This window comes from Gossypium hirsutum, chromosome A02 (genome assembly GCF_007990345.1).
Source record: "Gossypium hirsutum isolate 1008001.06 chromosome A02, Gossypium_hirsutum_v2.1, whole genome shotgun sequence".
Lineage (NCBI taxonomy): Eukaryota > Viridiplantae > Streptophyta > Magnoliopsida > Malvales > Malvaceae > Gossypium > Gossypium hirsutum.
The window spans coordinates 46737575-46753813 of NC_053425.1; the positions used below are offsets into that span (position 1 = coordinate 46737575).

The following is a 16239-nucleotide window of genomic DNA, read 5'->3' on the forward strand; positions in this document are numbered from 1 at the left end:
TAAAAATGAAATTTTGTCGCGAATTTAAAATAAATGAAGGAGAAAGGGATTAATCTGAGCGCGCGAGCAACCAGGACGGACCAAAGGAGTAAATATCCCGATCTACCAAAACGGCACAGTTCGCAAAGGTACCAAATTGAAAACGAAGTAAATTTTTAGAGCCAAATTAAAATTAAATAAGACTCAATTGTGAAGCCTTGGAAAAGCGGAAGGACTGAGGGCACAAATAACCCCTCAGTCCAAAAACACGCGGACCCTGGGCATAGGCGGGTCGGGTCCTCGGTCATTGCCTGAAACGACGTCGTTTCTGCGTTTTAAACTGGGCACCAAAATGGTGCCGTTTTGGTAGGCTATAAAAGCCTGAAAATTCCTAAAAAACTTCATTTCAGCTGCTGAGGAGAGAAAAAAAGGGAGAGAGAGAGGGGAGAGGGGCGATTCCCGGCCAGGGGGCCGGTCGCCGGAACGCTGTGCGCCACCGTCGCCGGCCACCGCGGAATTTCGAAAAAGGTAATTTTTTTCTTCTTTTTTTTATATTTTTTTATGTTTATGATATAGGTATATGTATATGCAAATAGAAAATTTGAAAAATGGAAAAGAAACAAGAAACGAATCAAAAACGCACGGGATGTAATCACCTTAGTTCTTTAGGTATCCGATTCTTGGTATTTGTTTCCCGATTTAGTTTTTTTCTTCGATTGGCTGCTTTGTGTTCTTTGAATCACTGATTTTTTGTTTTAAAATCAAAATGTTTCCTTTTTCATTTCTCTTCTGTGCCGAATGTACAAAGGTTTTAGATTTGGCTTTAAATAGCCATTTACATGCTATTTGCTTTCTGTCCATTCTCGTTTAATGCTTGCAGGTGAAGAGGCGGTGGAGCAGAGGCCACTTGCAGGAGATGTGACTGGGGGCGGTGGGATAGGTGATTTAGGGTTTCAAATTTTGAAACCCTAAATCTTTGGGCTAGTTGGGTCAGATTGGGATTAGTGGGTTGTGGGTTTTGGGCTAAGTAGGTTTTAAGGGTTTTGGGCCCAAAATTGGGCTTGTACAGCATTTATTTATAAGAGTTATAATTAATTGATATTTAATTATTTTAAATAAAATTATTAATATTTGTTTATGAGTCTATAATTTTTTATTTTATTTAATGTTAATATATTAACAGTGATTAAATATTATCTCATATACTTAAGTAAAACATCGACTTTCTAATTGTCTCGTTGAATTTGATTATCTGTCTAAATTTGATGCTCGATTAACTTAGGCGTTAATTCCCCAGGGAAGCAAACACTATTTCCGTCTTTTAGTTTTCTGTTTGTTAATTAACGTGAATCTTTTCTTGATTCCTTAAATGGACCCTTTAAACTTCTTCTTCATCGTCGTCGTCGTCGTCGTCGTCATCCTACTATCGTTCTTTCTTCAACCATTTTTGACCAATGGTGAACTCTGCTCCGCGGTTTCATGCAGCAGTGTTATAGTTGAGTACCCTTTCCGGCTCACAAATCAACCCGATTGCTGCGGCCATCCCGACTTCAACCTCTCAATCTCATGCAGAAGCAGATACCATTTGCCAGACCAAACGATCATCAATTTCCCATCTTCCGGTGACTTGGTTGTCGAAACCATCGATTATTCTACTCCCTACTTACTGCTCACTGATCCTTGCATGCCCAAACGCCTTCTTAAGGGATTCGATCTCTCCGGCACTGCTTTTATGTCATTATACCCTCGGACCTACATATTTTTTAACTGTTCCACCCAATCCAATATCTCTATCATCTATCCTTCAGCAATAAGTTTTTCTTGCCTTAGTGGTATGAACTTTTCGGTTTGGGGTATACCCAAAATCTTTTACGACCCGTCGACACCGTTGAGTTCATGTCTAGAGCTAGCAGAGATTTCGGTTCCCCTTCGCAGTCGAGGTTGGCCGACGAATTATATTGATGATATTCTGTTAACATGGGAACAACCCTCTTGCGTGTTTCCTCCATGTAATCACTGTGAAAGTAATTGCCAGTCAGAAAATGGCGATGGTGAATGCTCCAGAAAGAAAAGAGGTATGTATGTCTCAAATAAAGCCATGTTTATGTTGTTAAACTTCATGCTCAAACATTTATTGTTTTTCCAAGGTCTCTCAAGCGGTACGAAATATGCTGTGATTTTCATCGTGGGAACACCCATCTCCTTGATTGTGTTGTGTATTATTTATTACAACATTAGAGTCCATTGTTATGACCATCGCCACCAGCTAAATGCCGAAATCTCCAGCTTGACTGAAGAGCAGCAATTAGCTGATATTACTGTAAATGGTCTCGATGGTTCAAGGATCGAAGCCTATCCAATTACATTGCTGGGTGAAAACTTCGAGCTTCCAAGGCCTAATGATAATACATGTTCAATATGTCTATCGGAATATCAAGCCAAAGAGACAATAAGAACCATGCCTGATTGCAATCACTACTTTCATGCTAATTGCATTGACGAGTGGTTTAAACTAAATCCAGCTTGCCCTGTCTGTCGCAATACGCCAGATCATGACTCTGCTCGTTTGATCACCCGTTCCACATCATCTTTTTCATCGAGACCACCATTATAGAAGATTAATTTTGTATAATTATTTCGGGGTGTTTTTTTTATAGCATATGTTTGTATTATACGTGGTGTATGAGATTTTTTTTCCTTTTGATATGTTGAAAAATATAGACATCACAAATATAATAAGGTAATTACATGTTATTATTTACCATAATGATAGGTTAGTCCAAATTAAAAGTTATTTAATTTGGTTAAAATTTTATTAGGCTTTAATTATTAAATAAAGTATAGGTCAAATATGTGTAAATACTCTAGTAATTGATTTTTAATCAAATTTTATTTGCATATGCTATTCAAAATATGAATGTTTATTTATTTATTTATAATCAATTGATAAAAATTGTTTTGTGAGATTTCTTTCTCTTCTTCTCACACAATTATTTTATAAATTTTGGTTAAAGTTATTATTAAATTAAAGTTACAGACTTACAACTTTTTGCAATTGAAGAATTCCAATTGGGTTGTAAATTTGGTTTTAAATTAAAGTTAATTCACTTGATAATCGAATAATTGAATGTTGTTAAGATGTTTTTTTTTTATTTTTTTGCACTATTTGTTTTAAATGTTTTGTTTGTGGTTGAATGTATATGAAATTATCATCTTTTGTCTTTATTTATGATGAATTATATTCACCATTGAATTCAATTCATATATACGAATGATTACTTTTGGTTTCTGCTATAATTATTTTATATAAGTTTTAGTCCTTATGAAACCCGACTAAAATTAAAATATTTAGGATTTTTTTAAAAATATGGTGGCTATGAATTTTCATAAGTAATTGCGCATATAAAGACTTTTATATAATTTGGGATTCTTTTTATATTTAGTGGTTATGGATTTTTTTTAAGTATTTGTGCATATAAAGAAGTTTTATGATAATGTCTTTAGTCATGAATATAAATTTGAGTTTGCATGAAATATGTAAGGCAAGCCAATATTATTTTTATATTATTATAATTGTGTGTGTATATATATTATATGCATATCAATGATGTTGAGGATTAATGCATGATTATTGTTTGTGTGAATAGGTATTTATAACCATTGTTCAATAAGATATCTTTTATAATTTAATTGGTGAAATTAAGTTTTGATGGATATCGTTGAAGTTGTTAAATTTTTTTGTTATGGTTATATATTCAATTTTATGGGTGTTTTGGTACAAATTCATGTCAACTATATACATATTTAAATATTTTGGTTTTAAGTTTAGTTCTATAATCTTAGGTTTTGGCATCTAATAGTTCCAAATATTTGGTTAAATTATGATGATATGGTTTATTGTATGAATTGTGAGATATGCCAACTATTAAGAATTTTTTTTTTAAATTTATTGCCTTGAAAATATTTTTCAAGTATTTTCATGTGAATATTTGTTTAATTATTAATTCAACTTTGGATTTACATGGTAAATTCATGGTAAGTTTTTCTATTTGATTATGAATACATGTATATACGTGAATTGCTTTGGTGTTTTTATCTATGCCAAAATTATAATTACATGTGCTTGTTAATTATTTGGCTTTGAATCACTACATTATTTCTGTTCGGTTTTGATATATATGGTTTTGGAACAAAAAAAAAGTCAAAGATTAAGGTTTTTGATTTTTTTATTGCATTATTAAGACAACCTTATTTTGGGTTATTTCGAAGTCTATAAAGCAATAAAAAATACTTTTTATATTTGACTATTAGGTAAATTTTAAATTTGAATATTAGTATGTTTATATATATTTTAAAATAACTTAATTGAAGCAATAAGTCACCAAAGTGATTTTTTTTTGTATAAATTATTTTGTTTTAAAATATAAAAGTTTGTGTGCATGTAACTTAAGTTATGTTGATATTGATTGGCCCAAATGAAGGTTAATAATATTACATGTGCAACTATAGTGATAAACATGTGACGATTATTCGGTTTTACATGTGAGTAATAAATCGGCCCAAAGGAATATTTATTGTTCGGCATGTTCTTATTGTCAATGTTTGATTACTACACCAAGATATCACTTACAAGTTAGTGTTTTGTCCAAAGATAAAATATTAATGGAGTGTCTGATATCTTAATATGAGATTTACCTTTATTCAAATTATTTTGGATTAAATTTGAAGTCTTATGTGAAGTTGTTTATGGTTTATGATTTATTCAACTATTATTATATTTGCCAACATCACTGTATGTTGTTCTGGGATAACTATATATACATATATATACTAGTATCTTTTAATTTAATTGAAAGGCGAAATTAAAAGAAATATTTTGAAACAAATAAATTCAAATTTTGACTTTGGGTTTTAATTAAGGATGTCTAATATTTTAAATATATTAGTTGAAACAAAATGCCACCAAAGTGACCTCTTTTGTGTAGATTAGTATATATGAAATATCAAGATGATTATATGTTTTTTTGTGATTCATGCGTTTATTAATTGACCCAAAGGTAAGTTAATATTTGGCAGAATTTCAACGATATCTGTGGTGATAAATGTGTGACAATTATAAGGTATTTTATATGAGCAATAAGTTAGTCCAAAGATTAATTAATGTTTGACATAATTTATTGTCAATGTTTGATTGTAACAACAAGAGTATCACTTACTGTTAATATTATTGTCGAAAGACTTGATATTAATGTTGTGTTTGGTATCTTGAGATGGGATTAGCCAATATGCTGAATTTATTGTTACTTATGAATATTGATGTGAGCTTATTTTTATTTATTTTTTGTTCTATATTTAGCTAATTCATCTTCTACTACCACAATATCTGTTAATATAAATTCTATACCCATGCTTAATAGGACTAATTTCAATGAATGGAAAAGGCATTTACTTATAGTGCTTGGCTGTATGAACATAGACCTTATACTAAGGGAAGAACAACTCGCACCTCTCACTGCAGAAAACACCCTTATGTTAAAAGAGATTTTAAGAGGTGGAATCGTTCAAATTGCATGAGTCTAATGATCATGAAGCACAACATTTCAGAAGCCTTTAGGGGCACAAAATCTGAAAAGATTACTCAGGCCAAGGTTTCCTTGACAAAACTAAGAAATGTTTTGCTAAAAACGATAAGGTTGAAATGACATCACTCTTGACTTCTTTGATGTCTATAAAGCATAAGAGTCAAGGAAATTCTGAGCAATCTAATGGTTATAAATTTTATGATCCCATAATAAGGAATATTTTTAAGATGGGAACTGCAACATTTTTTGAGGATGTTGAGCTTGGGGGGGAGAAATAATGTTAGAAACATTGCTTTTGAGGAGGAAATGGATTCTAACTCAGTTCTTACTATCACTTTTGATGATGTTTAGGTTCTCATACCTATCATTAATTAAGAAGTGAATCTAGAACCTCAATTAGACAATGTTGAACAACTCTTTATTCAAGATGAGGTAATTGTTCCAAAAGAACAAACTAAACAACCTCAAGAATGAATGTCATTAAAAAGGTCCACTAGAGAAATGGTTATAATGGCTTTAGTGGAATATTTTGACATTACGCTACATCAGATGAATATTAAGTTAATGGTTTCTCAATGGTAACATTGATTATACATTTATATGATGCAATTAGAAAGCTTTGTGTTTAATGATGCAAAGTTAATGATTTGCAAAGAACTTCATCTATGGGCTTTAGCAAACTTCTTGTCAATAATATTACAAATTTTACCAAATGATTATCTCATTCGGTTTAAAGATGAATTTTATTGATAACCATATATACCATAAGTTTAGTGGGAGTAAGGTTCTATATTTGGTTTTATATGTTAATGACATACTGCTTGTCAATAATAAGTATAGCCTCAATCAACGCCCTAAAAATGATTTTGAGATTACAAAAATGCATTAGATTTTTTACATTTTAACAGTAGAAGGTCTAATGTATGTTCAGGATTGTATACATTGGAATATTGTGTACACTATTGGAATGTTAGGTAGATATTTTAAGCAACCTTGGTTTGGACCATTGGATAGCATCCAAGAGGTTTATAAGGTATTTTTAGATAATAAAAGATTACATGCTCACATATCGGAAGTCTAATCAGTTAAAAATCATCAAGTAGACAGACTCCGATTTTGATGAAATATGGATAAAAGATTTTGTCACTAAGGTGCAAATTGTGAAAACAAATTGCAGTCTTTTATTCCAATAGCAACAAGACACTACAGCAAAACAGGTTTTTAGCGGCGTTTGGATAAAAAATGCCGCTATAGATTGAGCATTAGCGGCACTTTTTGAAAAACGCCACTATAGATCAAGCATTAACAATGCTTTTTGGAAAACACCGCTATAGATCGAGCATTAGCATTAGCGGCGCTTTTTGAAAAATGCCGCTAATGGTTGACCTATGCGGCGTTTTTCAATAAGCGCCGAAAAAATTAAGCACAACGCCATTTTATGTTGAGCTTTAGTGGCATTAGCGGCACTTTTTAAAAAAACGCCGCTATAGATCGAGCATTAGCGGCACTTTTCTAAAAACGCAGCTATAGATCGAGCATTAGCCGCACTTTTCTAAAAACATAGGTTAGATCGAGCATTAGCGGCACTTTTCTAAAAACGCCGCTATAGATCAAGCATTAGAGGCGTTTTTTTGAAAAACGTTGCAAAGAAATTAACCACAACGTCGTCGTTTTATGTTGACCTTTAGCGGCATTAGTGGCATTTTTTGAAAAACGTCGCTATAGATCAAGCATTAGCGGTGCTTTTTGAAAAACGTCTCTATAGCTCGACCGTTAGCGGTGCTTTTTGGAAAAAATCGCAAAAAAATTAAGCACAATCCTGCAATTTTCTCAACTATGCTCGCTCGCATGCATTTGAGCTAGAACAATAAAAAAATTAAGCAGTACATAAAGGAATGCTTAGCGTAGTGGAGTGGTTATATTTATTAGAACGGTAGAAAACTGACTTCTATTAACAAGAGAGACGAAAAAGCCAGGTCAAGAAAACTAGGGGCAACAAAACTACATCAGTCCCTAGAAACCAAACAAATATCAAAAGCCCCAAAACAAATAGTTGAGCTCTCAACCCAAACAAGATGTCAAAACTAATAGTGCAAAAAGAGCTCTATTTAATCATCAAGACAGAATAAAGTCACAGAAGTTAAATCGACCGAACCACCCTTCGCCGATCTCCGTCAATGTAAACAGTAGCCACATCCGGGAAGAAAGGCCCACCTCGTGGAAGTAGATGAGCTCATCTACTTAATCAAACTTAATCAACTACTTTTGAATGTCTTGATTTTTATTTTGAATCTTATAAAATTGAATCCAACTTAAATAAAACTTTACGTCTCAAATTACAAATCCAACTTGAATTCGAGTTTTTACAATCTCAAGTGAATCATATTCAATTAAATCTTAAACCCTATAATTAATATATATTTAGGGGCATAATTAGGGGGTTGAAAGGGTCTCAGCCCCCCTAAAATCAAAAATTTTCCATTTAGGCCTTTTGAAATTTTTAAAATTTTAAAGGTAAAATTACACTTTATCCCTCTAAAAATGGAAAAAATTTGATTTAATCGTTTCAAAATTATAAAAATATATGTTATAAAAATGATCAGATTGCATTTGTACTTACAATTTAATTTCGGCCCCTAAACCCTAAACTCTAAAGCTTAATCCCTAAACCTTAACACCTAAACCCTAAAATCTAAAGCCTAACCCCTAAATCCCAACCCATGAACTAAAACCCTTAAACCCTAAAACCTTAAACAATAAAAACTAAATCCTTAAACTTTTAAACCCCAAACCATAAACCCTAAAACTTTAAACCCTAATAATAAATTTCACAAACAATAAAAGAGGAAAAAAAGTGAAATGGCAAAATGATGCATTTCAAAAATGGAAGAGTAATATATAAAAATATTAATTTTCCTTTTCAATTCAACATATATTTCATGTTTATTTTTAGGTTAATGTTAAAATATTTTTTCAGAATTCATAATTATCTCTCTTAAATTATGGTTAGCATTCTAATTTAGTTGTTCTAAAATGTTTTATTTGAGTCATCAAATAATAAGTGTCTTATCAATCATATTCTTTTGTCATTTTACTTGTTAGCTTGGGCATTAAAATTTGGCTCATATCTAGATTAGGGTATAATGTGAATTAAATTTTAAATAAGTTTAACAATAGTGGCATTTTTGTCCAAAACGCCGCAATAGGCTATGCATTATCGGCGTTTGAGCCAAAAACGCTGCAAACATGTGTTAAGTGTTAGTAAAACAGTGCCGTTTTATGCTTTATTTTTAGTGGCGCTTTGTTAAAACGCCGCAAATATGTATTAGGAGTTCCCGAAAAGGCACCGTTTAGCCTTGTTATTAATGGCGTTTCGCAAAAAAACGCCGCAAAAAATGTGTCAAGTGTTAACAAAACGGCACCGTTTTATTCTTTGTATTTAGTGGCACTTCCGTAAAATGCCGCAAATGTGTATTACAAGTCCATAAAACGATGCCGTTTTATCCTTGTTATTAGTGGCGTTTTGTCCAAAACGCCGCAATAGGCTATGCATTACCGGCGTTTTAGCCAAAAACGCCACAAATATATGTTAGGTGTTAGTAAAATGGTGCCGTTTTATGCTTTATTTTTAGTGGCGCTTTGTTAAAAACTCCACAAATATGTATTAGGAGTTCCCAAAATGACACTATTTAGCCTTGTTATTAGTGGCATTTTCCAAAAATACCACAAATATGTGTTAAGTGTTAGCAAAACGACGCCGTTTTGTTCTTTGTATTTAGTGGCGCTTTCGTAAAACGCCGCAAATGTGTATTATGAGTCCATAAAACGTCATCGTTTTATCCTTGTTATTAGTGGCGTTTTGTCCAAAACGCCACAATAAGCTTTGCAATACCGGCGTTTTAGCCAAAAACGCAGCAAATATGTGTTAGGTGTTAGTAAAACAGTGTTGCTTTATGCTTTGTATTTAGTGGCGCTTTATTAGAAACGCCGCAAACGGAATCAGTTTTCTACCAAAACGGTGTCGTTTTTTTTTCAACCATTTTATCCCTAAAGTTATACCCGAAAAACCTTAAGTGTTTTTCCCCTAAAATTTTCCCCCTAACCCTAAATTTTTAGCAAATCAAAACCCAACCCATCTCTACATCGCCGAACCCGACCATCTGTTGCATCACTGTCGACTCAACCATCTACTCTGTCACTGTCGCACTCCTCTGGCGCAACCAATCGGTAAGACAATGTTGTCTTTCTCGAAGTTGGGTTCTTTCCCAGGGTGGGTAAGAAGCAATGAACCCGCAAAGAAGAAGCTTTTAGTTACCCGAGCTACAAGAATTGAGTCTCAAGGTGTTTCTCTTGGTTTCAGGGCTCCTAATTTCCAGGTTTCTCCATTACCAATACATTAAAAACTTTTTTACATGTCGCACACTTGTTTTTTCTTTTACAAATATTTTGTTTCCTTTGGAGGGTAGTTGCCAGAGCCTCTGACTGGGAAGACTTGGACTTTGGAGAATTTTGAATCATACCCTACTTTGTTGGTAATGACCCATTTATTTTCTTGCAATATTTTTTCTATTTCGGTCCTTTGTTGTGGTTTATTGTGGATATGGTTCTTTGGGTTAAAAGGGTTATGAGTTTTATCCTTTAATTATACATTATCTGGTGTTACTTGCTGTTGACTGGGATTACATTAAATACAGCTAACGTAGGTTTCTTGTGTGGAATTTGTAAATTAAAGGTATTTTTAGGTTTTGGGATTTTCAAGTTGATTTATTGTACATAGTTGAAGGAATGTTAACATTTTTCAAGTGTTTCAATTAGGAAGAGATGTGAAATCCCTGCTTGTTTTCTTAATTTATTGATTGGAATTTCATGAACTGAGCAAGAGGTGAAATGACTGAAAATGGGGATCACTGTCAAGTTGGAATAAAGCTAAGTCAACTTGAACAAGAACTTCAGAGAGCACGATCTCAGGTTTTTATTTTTTCTATATTATATTGATTACAATTTATATATATTTATTGTTTGTAGTTAAAATCTGTTTGGACCGGATGATAGTAGTTAAATCTGTTTTTGGATGAATTAAGCAAGCTGAGAAGTTTGAAGCAATCTTTGGATGAAATTGTGACAGATCATAAACTTCATTGTTTGCAGATGTAATTTAATTTCCCATCCAATTTAATCGACTCTACCATCCAATTTACAATTTCTAAGAGGTATGTATATTTAATTTGCTAAATCTTTATTTGATGTCGCTTGGGGATCTTTGCTACTGGTTCCAATGCCTATGTTCTTACTTACATTAATACTGTAAAAGGGATCATTTCTGCTCAATTTGCAACCTTTTAATAATATTATACCTCTCTACATGTTTGCTTCCCACATAAATTTTTTCTATCCTATTTTTGTACTATGACGATTTTTAATAAATTTAATTATTAGTATAATATGTCCCATCTCTTATTCAAATATTTAATAAAATATTTTATATATTTTTATAAATAAATTTAAATTATTATTGAAATATTCTCGTCCGTTTTATCAAAAATATTATCGTCCGTTTTATCATTTAAGTTAAACTTTTTATTTAAAATAAATCATAGCTTTTAAGTTAAATACGGATGTTCACACAATGCTTTAACATTAACTTAAGAAAAGATGACTTGTAAAATCTAAATTCAATTAAGTGTGGACTATTGTACATCTATATTTTAACTGCGCATGTGATTTGTCAAATAAAAGCAAAACACATGTCTATATAAAGACTATAGTACATGTCATTAATGATAGTGTTAGTCGATAATGCCATTACCATAATGCCATTACCATATTAAAACAAGGTTCAATCTTATTTTTAATATTTTTTTCATGGAACAAAGTTGACATTTCATCTTATACGGTTTTCAACTTTTTATACACAATTTTTTAAATTATATAATTTGGATTAATTTATTTAAATATTATTTAATTAAAATAATTTTTTTCCATGTGATTTTCCACACCGTCAAATTTTATTTTTATTATTTCTTTTTCATGGAACAAAGTTGACATTTCATCTTATACGGTTTTCAACTTTTTATACACAATTTTTTAAATTACATAATTTGGATTAATTTATTTAAATATTATTTAATTAAAATAATTGTTTTAAAGGAAAATAATATTTATCTTAATGTTAAATATATATCATATAATAATTTACATAAATATATATCATATAATAACTTACAAAACTTACAAAACTTACATAATACATAAATATATATCATATCATAACTTACAAAACTTACATAATACATAAATATATATCATATCATAACTTACAAAACTTACATAATACATAAATATATATCATATCATTACTTACAAAACTTACATAATACATAAATATATATCATATCATAACTTACATAACTTACATAATACATAAATATATATCATATCATAACTTACATAACTTACATAATACATAGCTATATATCATATCATAACTTACATAGCTTACATAAATGTATATCATATCATAACTTACATAACTTACAAAACTTACAAAACTTACTTAACCTACGTAATACATAAATATACACTTGAAAATCCCACAACTTACCTGAATTAGTTTACACCTATTAGATACTTTATACTTGATTTGTATTATCTATTTTAGTAACCGCAATTTATTGTCAACTTTAGTCTTCAAGAACAACGAAATGGATAAGAGTTGGATGAATTTGTCAAGGGTAAGCAACGACTATCGGAATGGAGTACAAACTTTTTTAAATTTTGCATTTCAAAATGCAAGCCAAGAGAATATGATTCTTTGCCCGTGTAAGAAGTGTGGCAACATCAATTGGCATTTTCGTGAAGTTGTCTATGAACATCTAATTGTTGATGGTTTTATTCGGGGGTATAAAAAATAGATTTTCCATGGAGAGTGTACACCTAGTAGAACATCTAATCCTACTTATCTTCATACTGCTTACCATCAGTATGTTAGAGAAGATGACATGGAAGGTATGTTGCGGGATGCATTTAATATGCACAGTCACGGTTTGCAACCGTTTCCACCTGACTTTATTGCATCCGAATATTATAATACTGGTGGAAATGTTTTTATCGAAACAGGAAGAAGTGTACCTGATGAAAAGCCAAATGAAGAAGCGGCAAAGTTCTACAAGTTACTTAATGAAATGAACGAAGAACTTTACGATGGATCAAAATATTCGAAATTGTCCTTCTGCATTCGTCTATTTCACTTAAAATGTTTGGGAGGGTAGACTAGAAACTCTTTTACAATGTTGTTAGAGTTTTTGAGAGATATGTTTCCGTTTGCAAAAATCCCTCAGTCTTGTCAATATATAAAGAAACTAATAAAAGATTTAGGCATTGGGTACGACAAAGTTCATAGTTGCCCAAATGACTGCATGTTGTACTGGGGTGATCGGAAAAACCAACAGTCTTGTCATGTTTGCGATAATTCTCGTTGGATGAATAGGAATACAGAAGATGTGAAAGTGGATGAAGGTGAGGCACAGTTAAGAAAAAAGTCAATAAAGATTTTGCAATATTTTCCACTAATACCTAGGCTTCAAAGACTTTTCATGTCATCAAAGACAGCCGAATCTATGAGGTGGCATCATGATCAATGAACCGATAATGGATTATTAAGGCATCCTGCAGATTCCTTAGCTTGGAAATCATTTGACAGTAAATTTCCAAGCTTTGCAAGTGATCCTCGGAATGTGAGGCTTAGGCTAGCAGCTGACGAATTTAATTCTTTTAAAATCATGTGTACTTTGTATAGGACTTGGCCTGTAGTGCTTGTTCCTTACAATTTGCCTCCATGGATTTGTATGACGCAATATTCTTTTATCTTATCTATGATTATCCCTGGAGAGAAAGGTCCCGAAAATGATATTGATGTTTATATGCAGCCGCTTATTGAAGAGTTGAAACAGTTATGGGCTAGTGTTGAAACATATGATGTTTTCAGAAAAGAGAACTTTTATTTATGTGCAGCATTGTTGTGGACTATTAACGATTTCCCGATTTATGCCAATTTATCTGGTTGGAGTACCAAAGGACGTTATGTTTGCCCTTGTTATGTGGCGTAAGTATGTTCAAAATGGTTATATAATGGGAAAAAGTTATCTTATATGGGGCATCGTCGATGGCTAGATGGAAATCATAGATTTAGATTTCAGATGACTCTATTTGAAGGTACTAAAGAGTTCAGAGAAGCTTCTGAGCAGACTATTAGATCTGAAATCTTATTCATGTTGAAAGATATCAATTTCAATTATAAGAAGATGAATCAACCACCTAACACGCAAACAAAGAGAAGATCGAGGGATGAATCTAATGATGAATCTGACGAAAAGGATGATCCTAATAAGGCGGACTTGTGGAAAAAAAGAAATATTTTTTTTAGTTGCCTTATTAGGAGTATCACATTTTACGACACAATCTTGATGTCATGCATATTAAGAAAAATGTTTGCGAGAACATCATTAGGACAATTTTGAATGTCGATGGAAAATCAAAAGACAATCTTCAAAGTCGACTTGATTTAGTTGACATGGGAATTCAACGTGATCTTCATCCCCAAGTACTTCCAAATAGGAAACATCGATTGCCGCATTCTATTTTTGCAATGTTGAAGAAAGAGAAAGAAGTGTTCTCCATGGTGTTGAAGGATATAAAGGTCCCAGATGCGTATGCATCAAATATATCTCAATGTGTAAGTCTTAAAGATCGAAGACATATTCTTTAAAATCACATGATTATCACATCTTGATGCAAGATTTACTGCCAGTTGTTTTACGGTGTTGTATGTCAAAAAAGGTCACGTCTTGTATAATTGAACTATCCAATATAATGAAAGCTATTTGTGCCAAAGTTTTGAATGTTGAAGAACTTGAGAAAGTATAAGATCGAGCCGCTTTGACTTTATACAAATTGGAGAAGATCTTTCCACCTTCTTTCTTCACTATTATGGTGCATTTGCTAATCCATCTCCCTCGTGAAACAGTACTTGGTGGACCAATTTTCTATCGATGGATGTATCCTATAGATTATTTGTAAAGTATTCATTCATTCACCTCTATACCTTTAGTTACAACTTTTGATAATGTTGTATATCATGTTTAGGTTCATATGCAAATTGATGTCTTATTGCCGTAATAAGCATTATCTAGAAGGATCAATTGCTAAAGGTTACTAGGCAGAGGAGTGTATGACTTTCTATTCTCGATATTTAGAAGATGTTGAAACAAGACTGAATAGACAAGTAAAAATGTTGGGCTCACTGATCATAACTTGGCTGAAACTTATTTATTTCAAAGTTATGGAGAACCAAACGGTAAAGTTGAAATTGTAGAATTAGAAGATAGATATTGGGTACAAGCACATCGATATGTTCTTTTTTCACCACGATTCAATTGAACCATTACGCAAGTAAGTCTAGAATTTGATAAATATTCATCTTTTTAATTTGTTTGTCTTCTAACCTATTAAACCTCTTTTTAACATAGTAAGTACAAACAAATCTTGAGATCTCGTTCACGCTCTCGAAGATTACGACATCGAGAGATTAATAATGTAACGCCCTGTACCAGAGACCGTTGCCGGAGTCGAACACGAGGTGTTAACGGACTTAATTCATTTACTTACGCAGTTCATTTTAAAATTTCCAGACAAGCTGGCTAACTGCATCACAGTCACTTTAAAAATCATATCTTGAGTTCCAAAACTCGAAAACCGATTCCGTAAATTTTTCCTGAAACTAAACTCATATATCCATCTAAAAATGTTTTTCTATAATTTTTTGTCAAGCCAATTAGTACAGTTTATTAGTTAAAGTCTCCTCTATTTCAGGGTTCGACTACTCTGACCTTCATGCATTACGACTTAGATATCTCCCTGTAAAGAGCTTCAATACTTATGCCATTTGTTTCTAGTGAAACTAGACTCAAAAAGGAATCTATACATATAAATTATGACTTCTAATTATCTCTGGTTAATTTATGGTAAATTTTCAAAGTCATAACAGGGGATCCAGAAAACGCTCTGGCCCTATTTCAAGAAAACTTAAACATCTCATAAAATACGGCTCATATGGTAGTTTTGTTTCTTTCATATGAAAATAGACTCATCAAGATTAGATTACATAATTTATTCACTATTTAATTCCATTCCTACTATTTTTAGTGATTTTTCCAACTTACATCACTGCTGCTGTCAGCATCTATTTTAGGGTAAATTTTACCTATTTCATAATTTTCCATGAATCAAATAGTAAATTGACATACATTATTATCAAGGGTAATCCCGATTAGCCATGACGTACGTAGCACCAATAGGACCATGATTGGCCATTCCAATGGCTAGTCATTACCAAACATTTCCACGCCACTTAATAACCATATCACAAGACCATAATGTTATACTTCGAAATATACGAGCCATTTTCGCATGGCTATACGAATACACAGTACCAAAGGGTACTTAATTAACAATAAGGGTCAGCCCTATACATGCCATTTTCAAAATTGAACTAAAAGAGTACCAAAAGTGGCTTAGATAGTGTGGATGACTTCGACTTTGACACTCCCGAGTCCGATAGCTGACGAACAAAATCTATAAAACAGAGAATCAAAGTAACAGATTAAGCATTTTAATGCTTAGT

The 16239-nt window shown here is 32.2% G+C and overlaps 1 protein-coding gene across 1 annotated transcript; it reads left to right on the forward strand.

Moving 5' to 3' along the window:
* The first annotated feature begins 1348 nt into the window (after positions 1-1348).
* LOC107952483 (RING-H2 finger protein ATL20) lies at positions 1349-2593 on the forward strand. Its single transcript, XM_016887733.1, has one exon. It carries the CDS (start codon positions 1349-1351, stop codon positions 2591-2593), a length of 1245 nt encoding a protein of 414 aa, XP_016743222.1.
* The last annotated feature ends 13646 nt before the right edge of the window (positions 2594-16239 follow it).

Excerpts from the sequence above, each read along its gene's own strand:
- LOC107952483 (XM_016887733.1), top strand. The coding sequence starts at position 1,349 with ATGGACCCTTTAAACTTCTTCTTCATCGTCGTCGTCGTCGTCGTCGTC.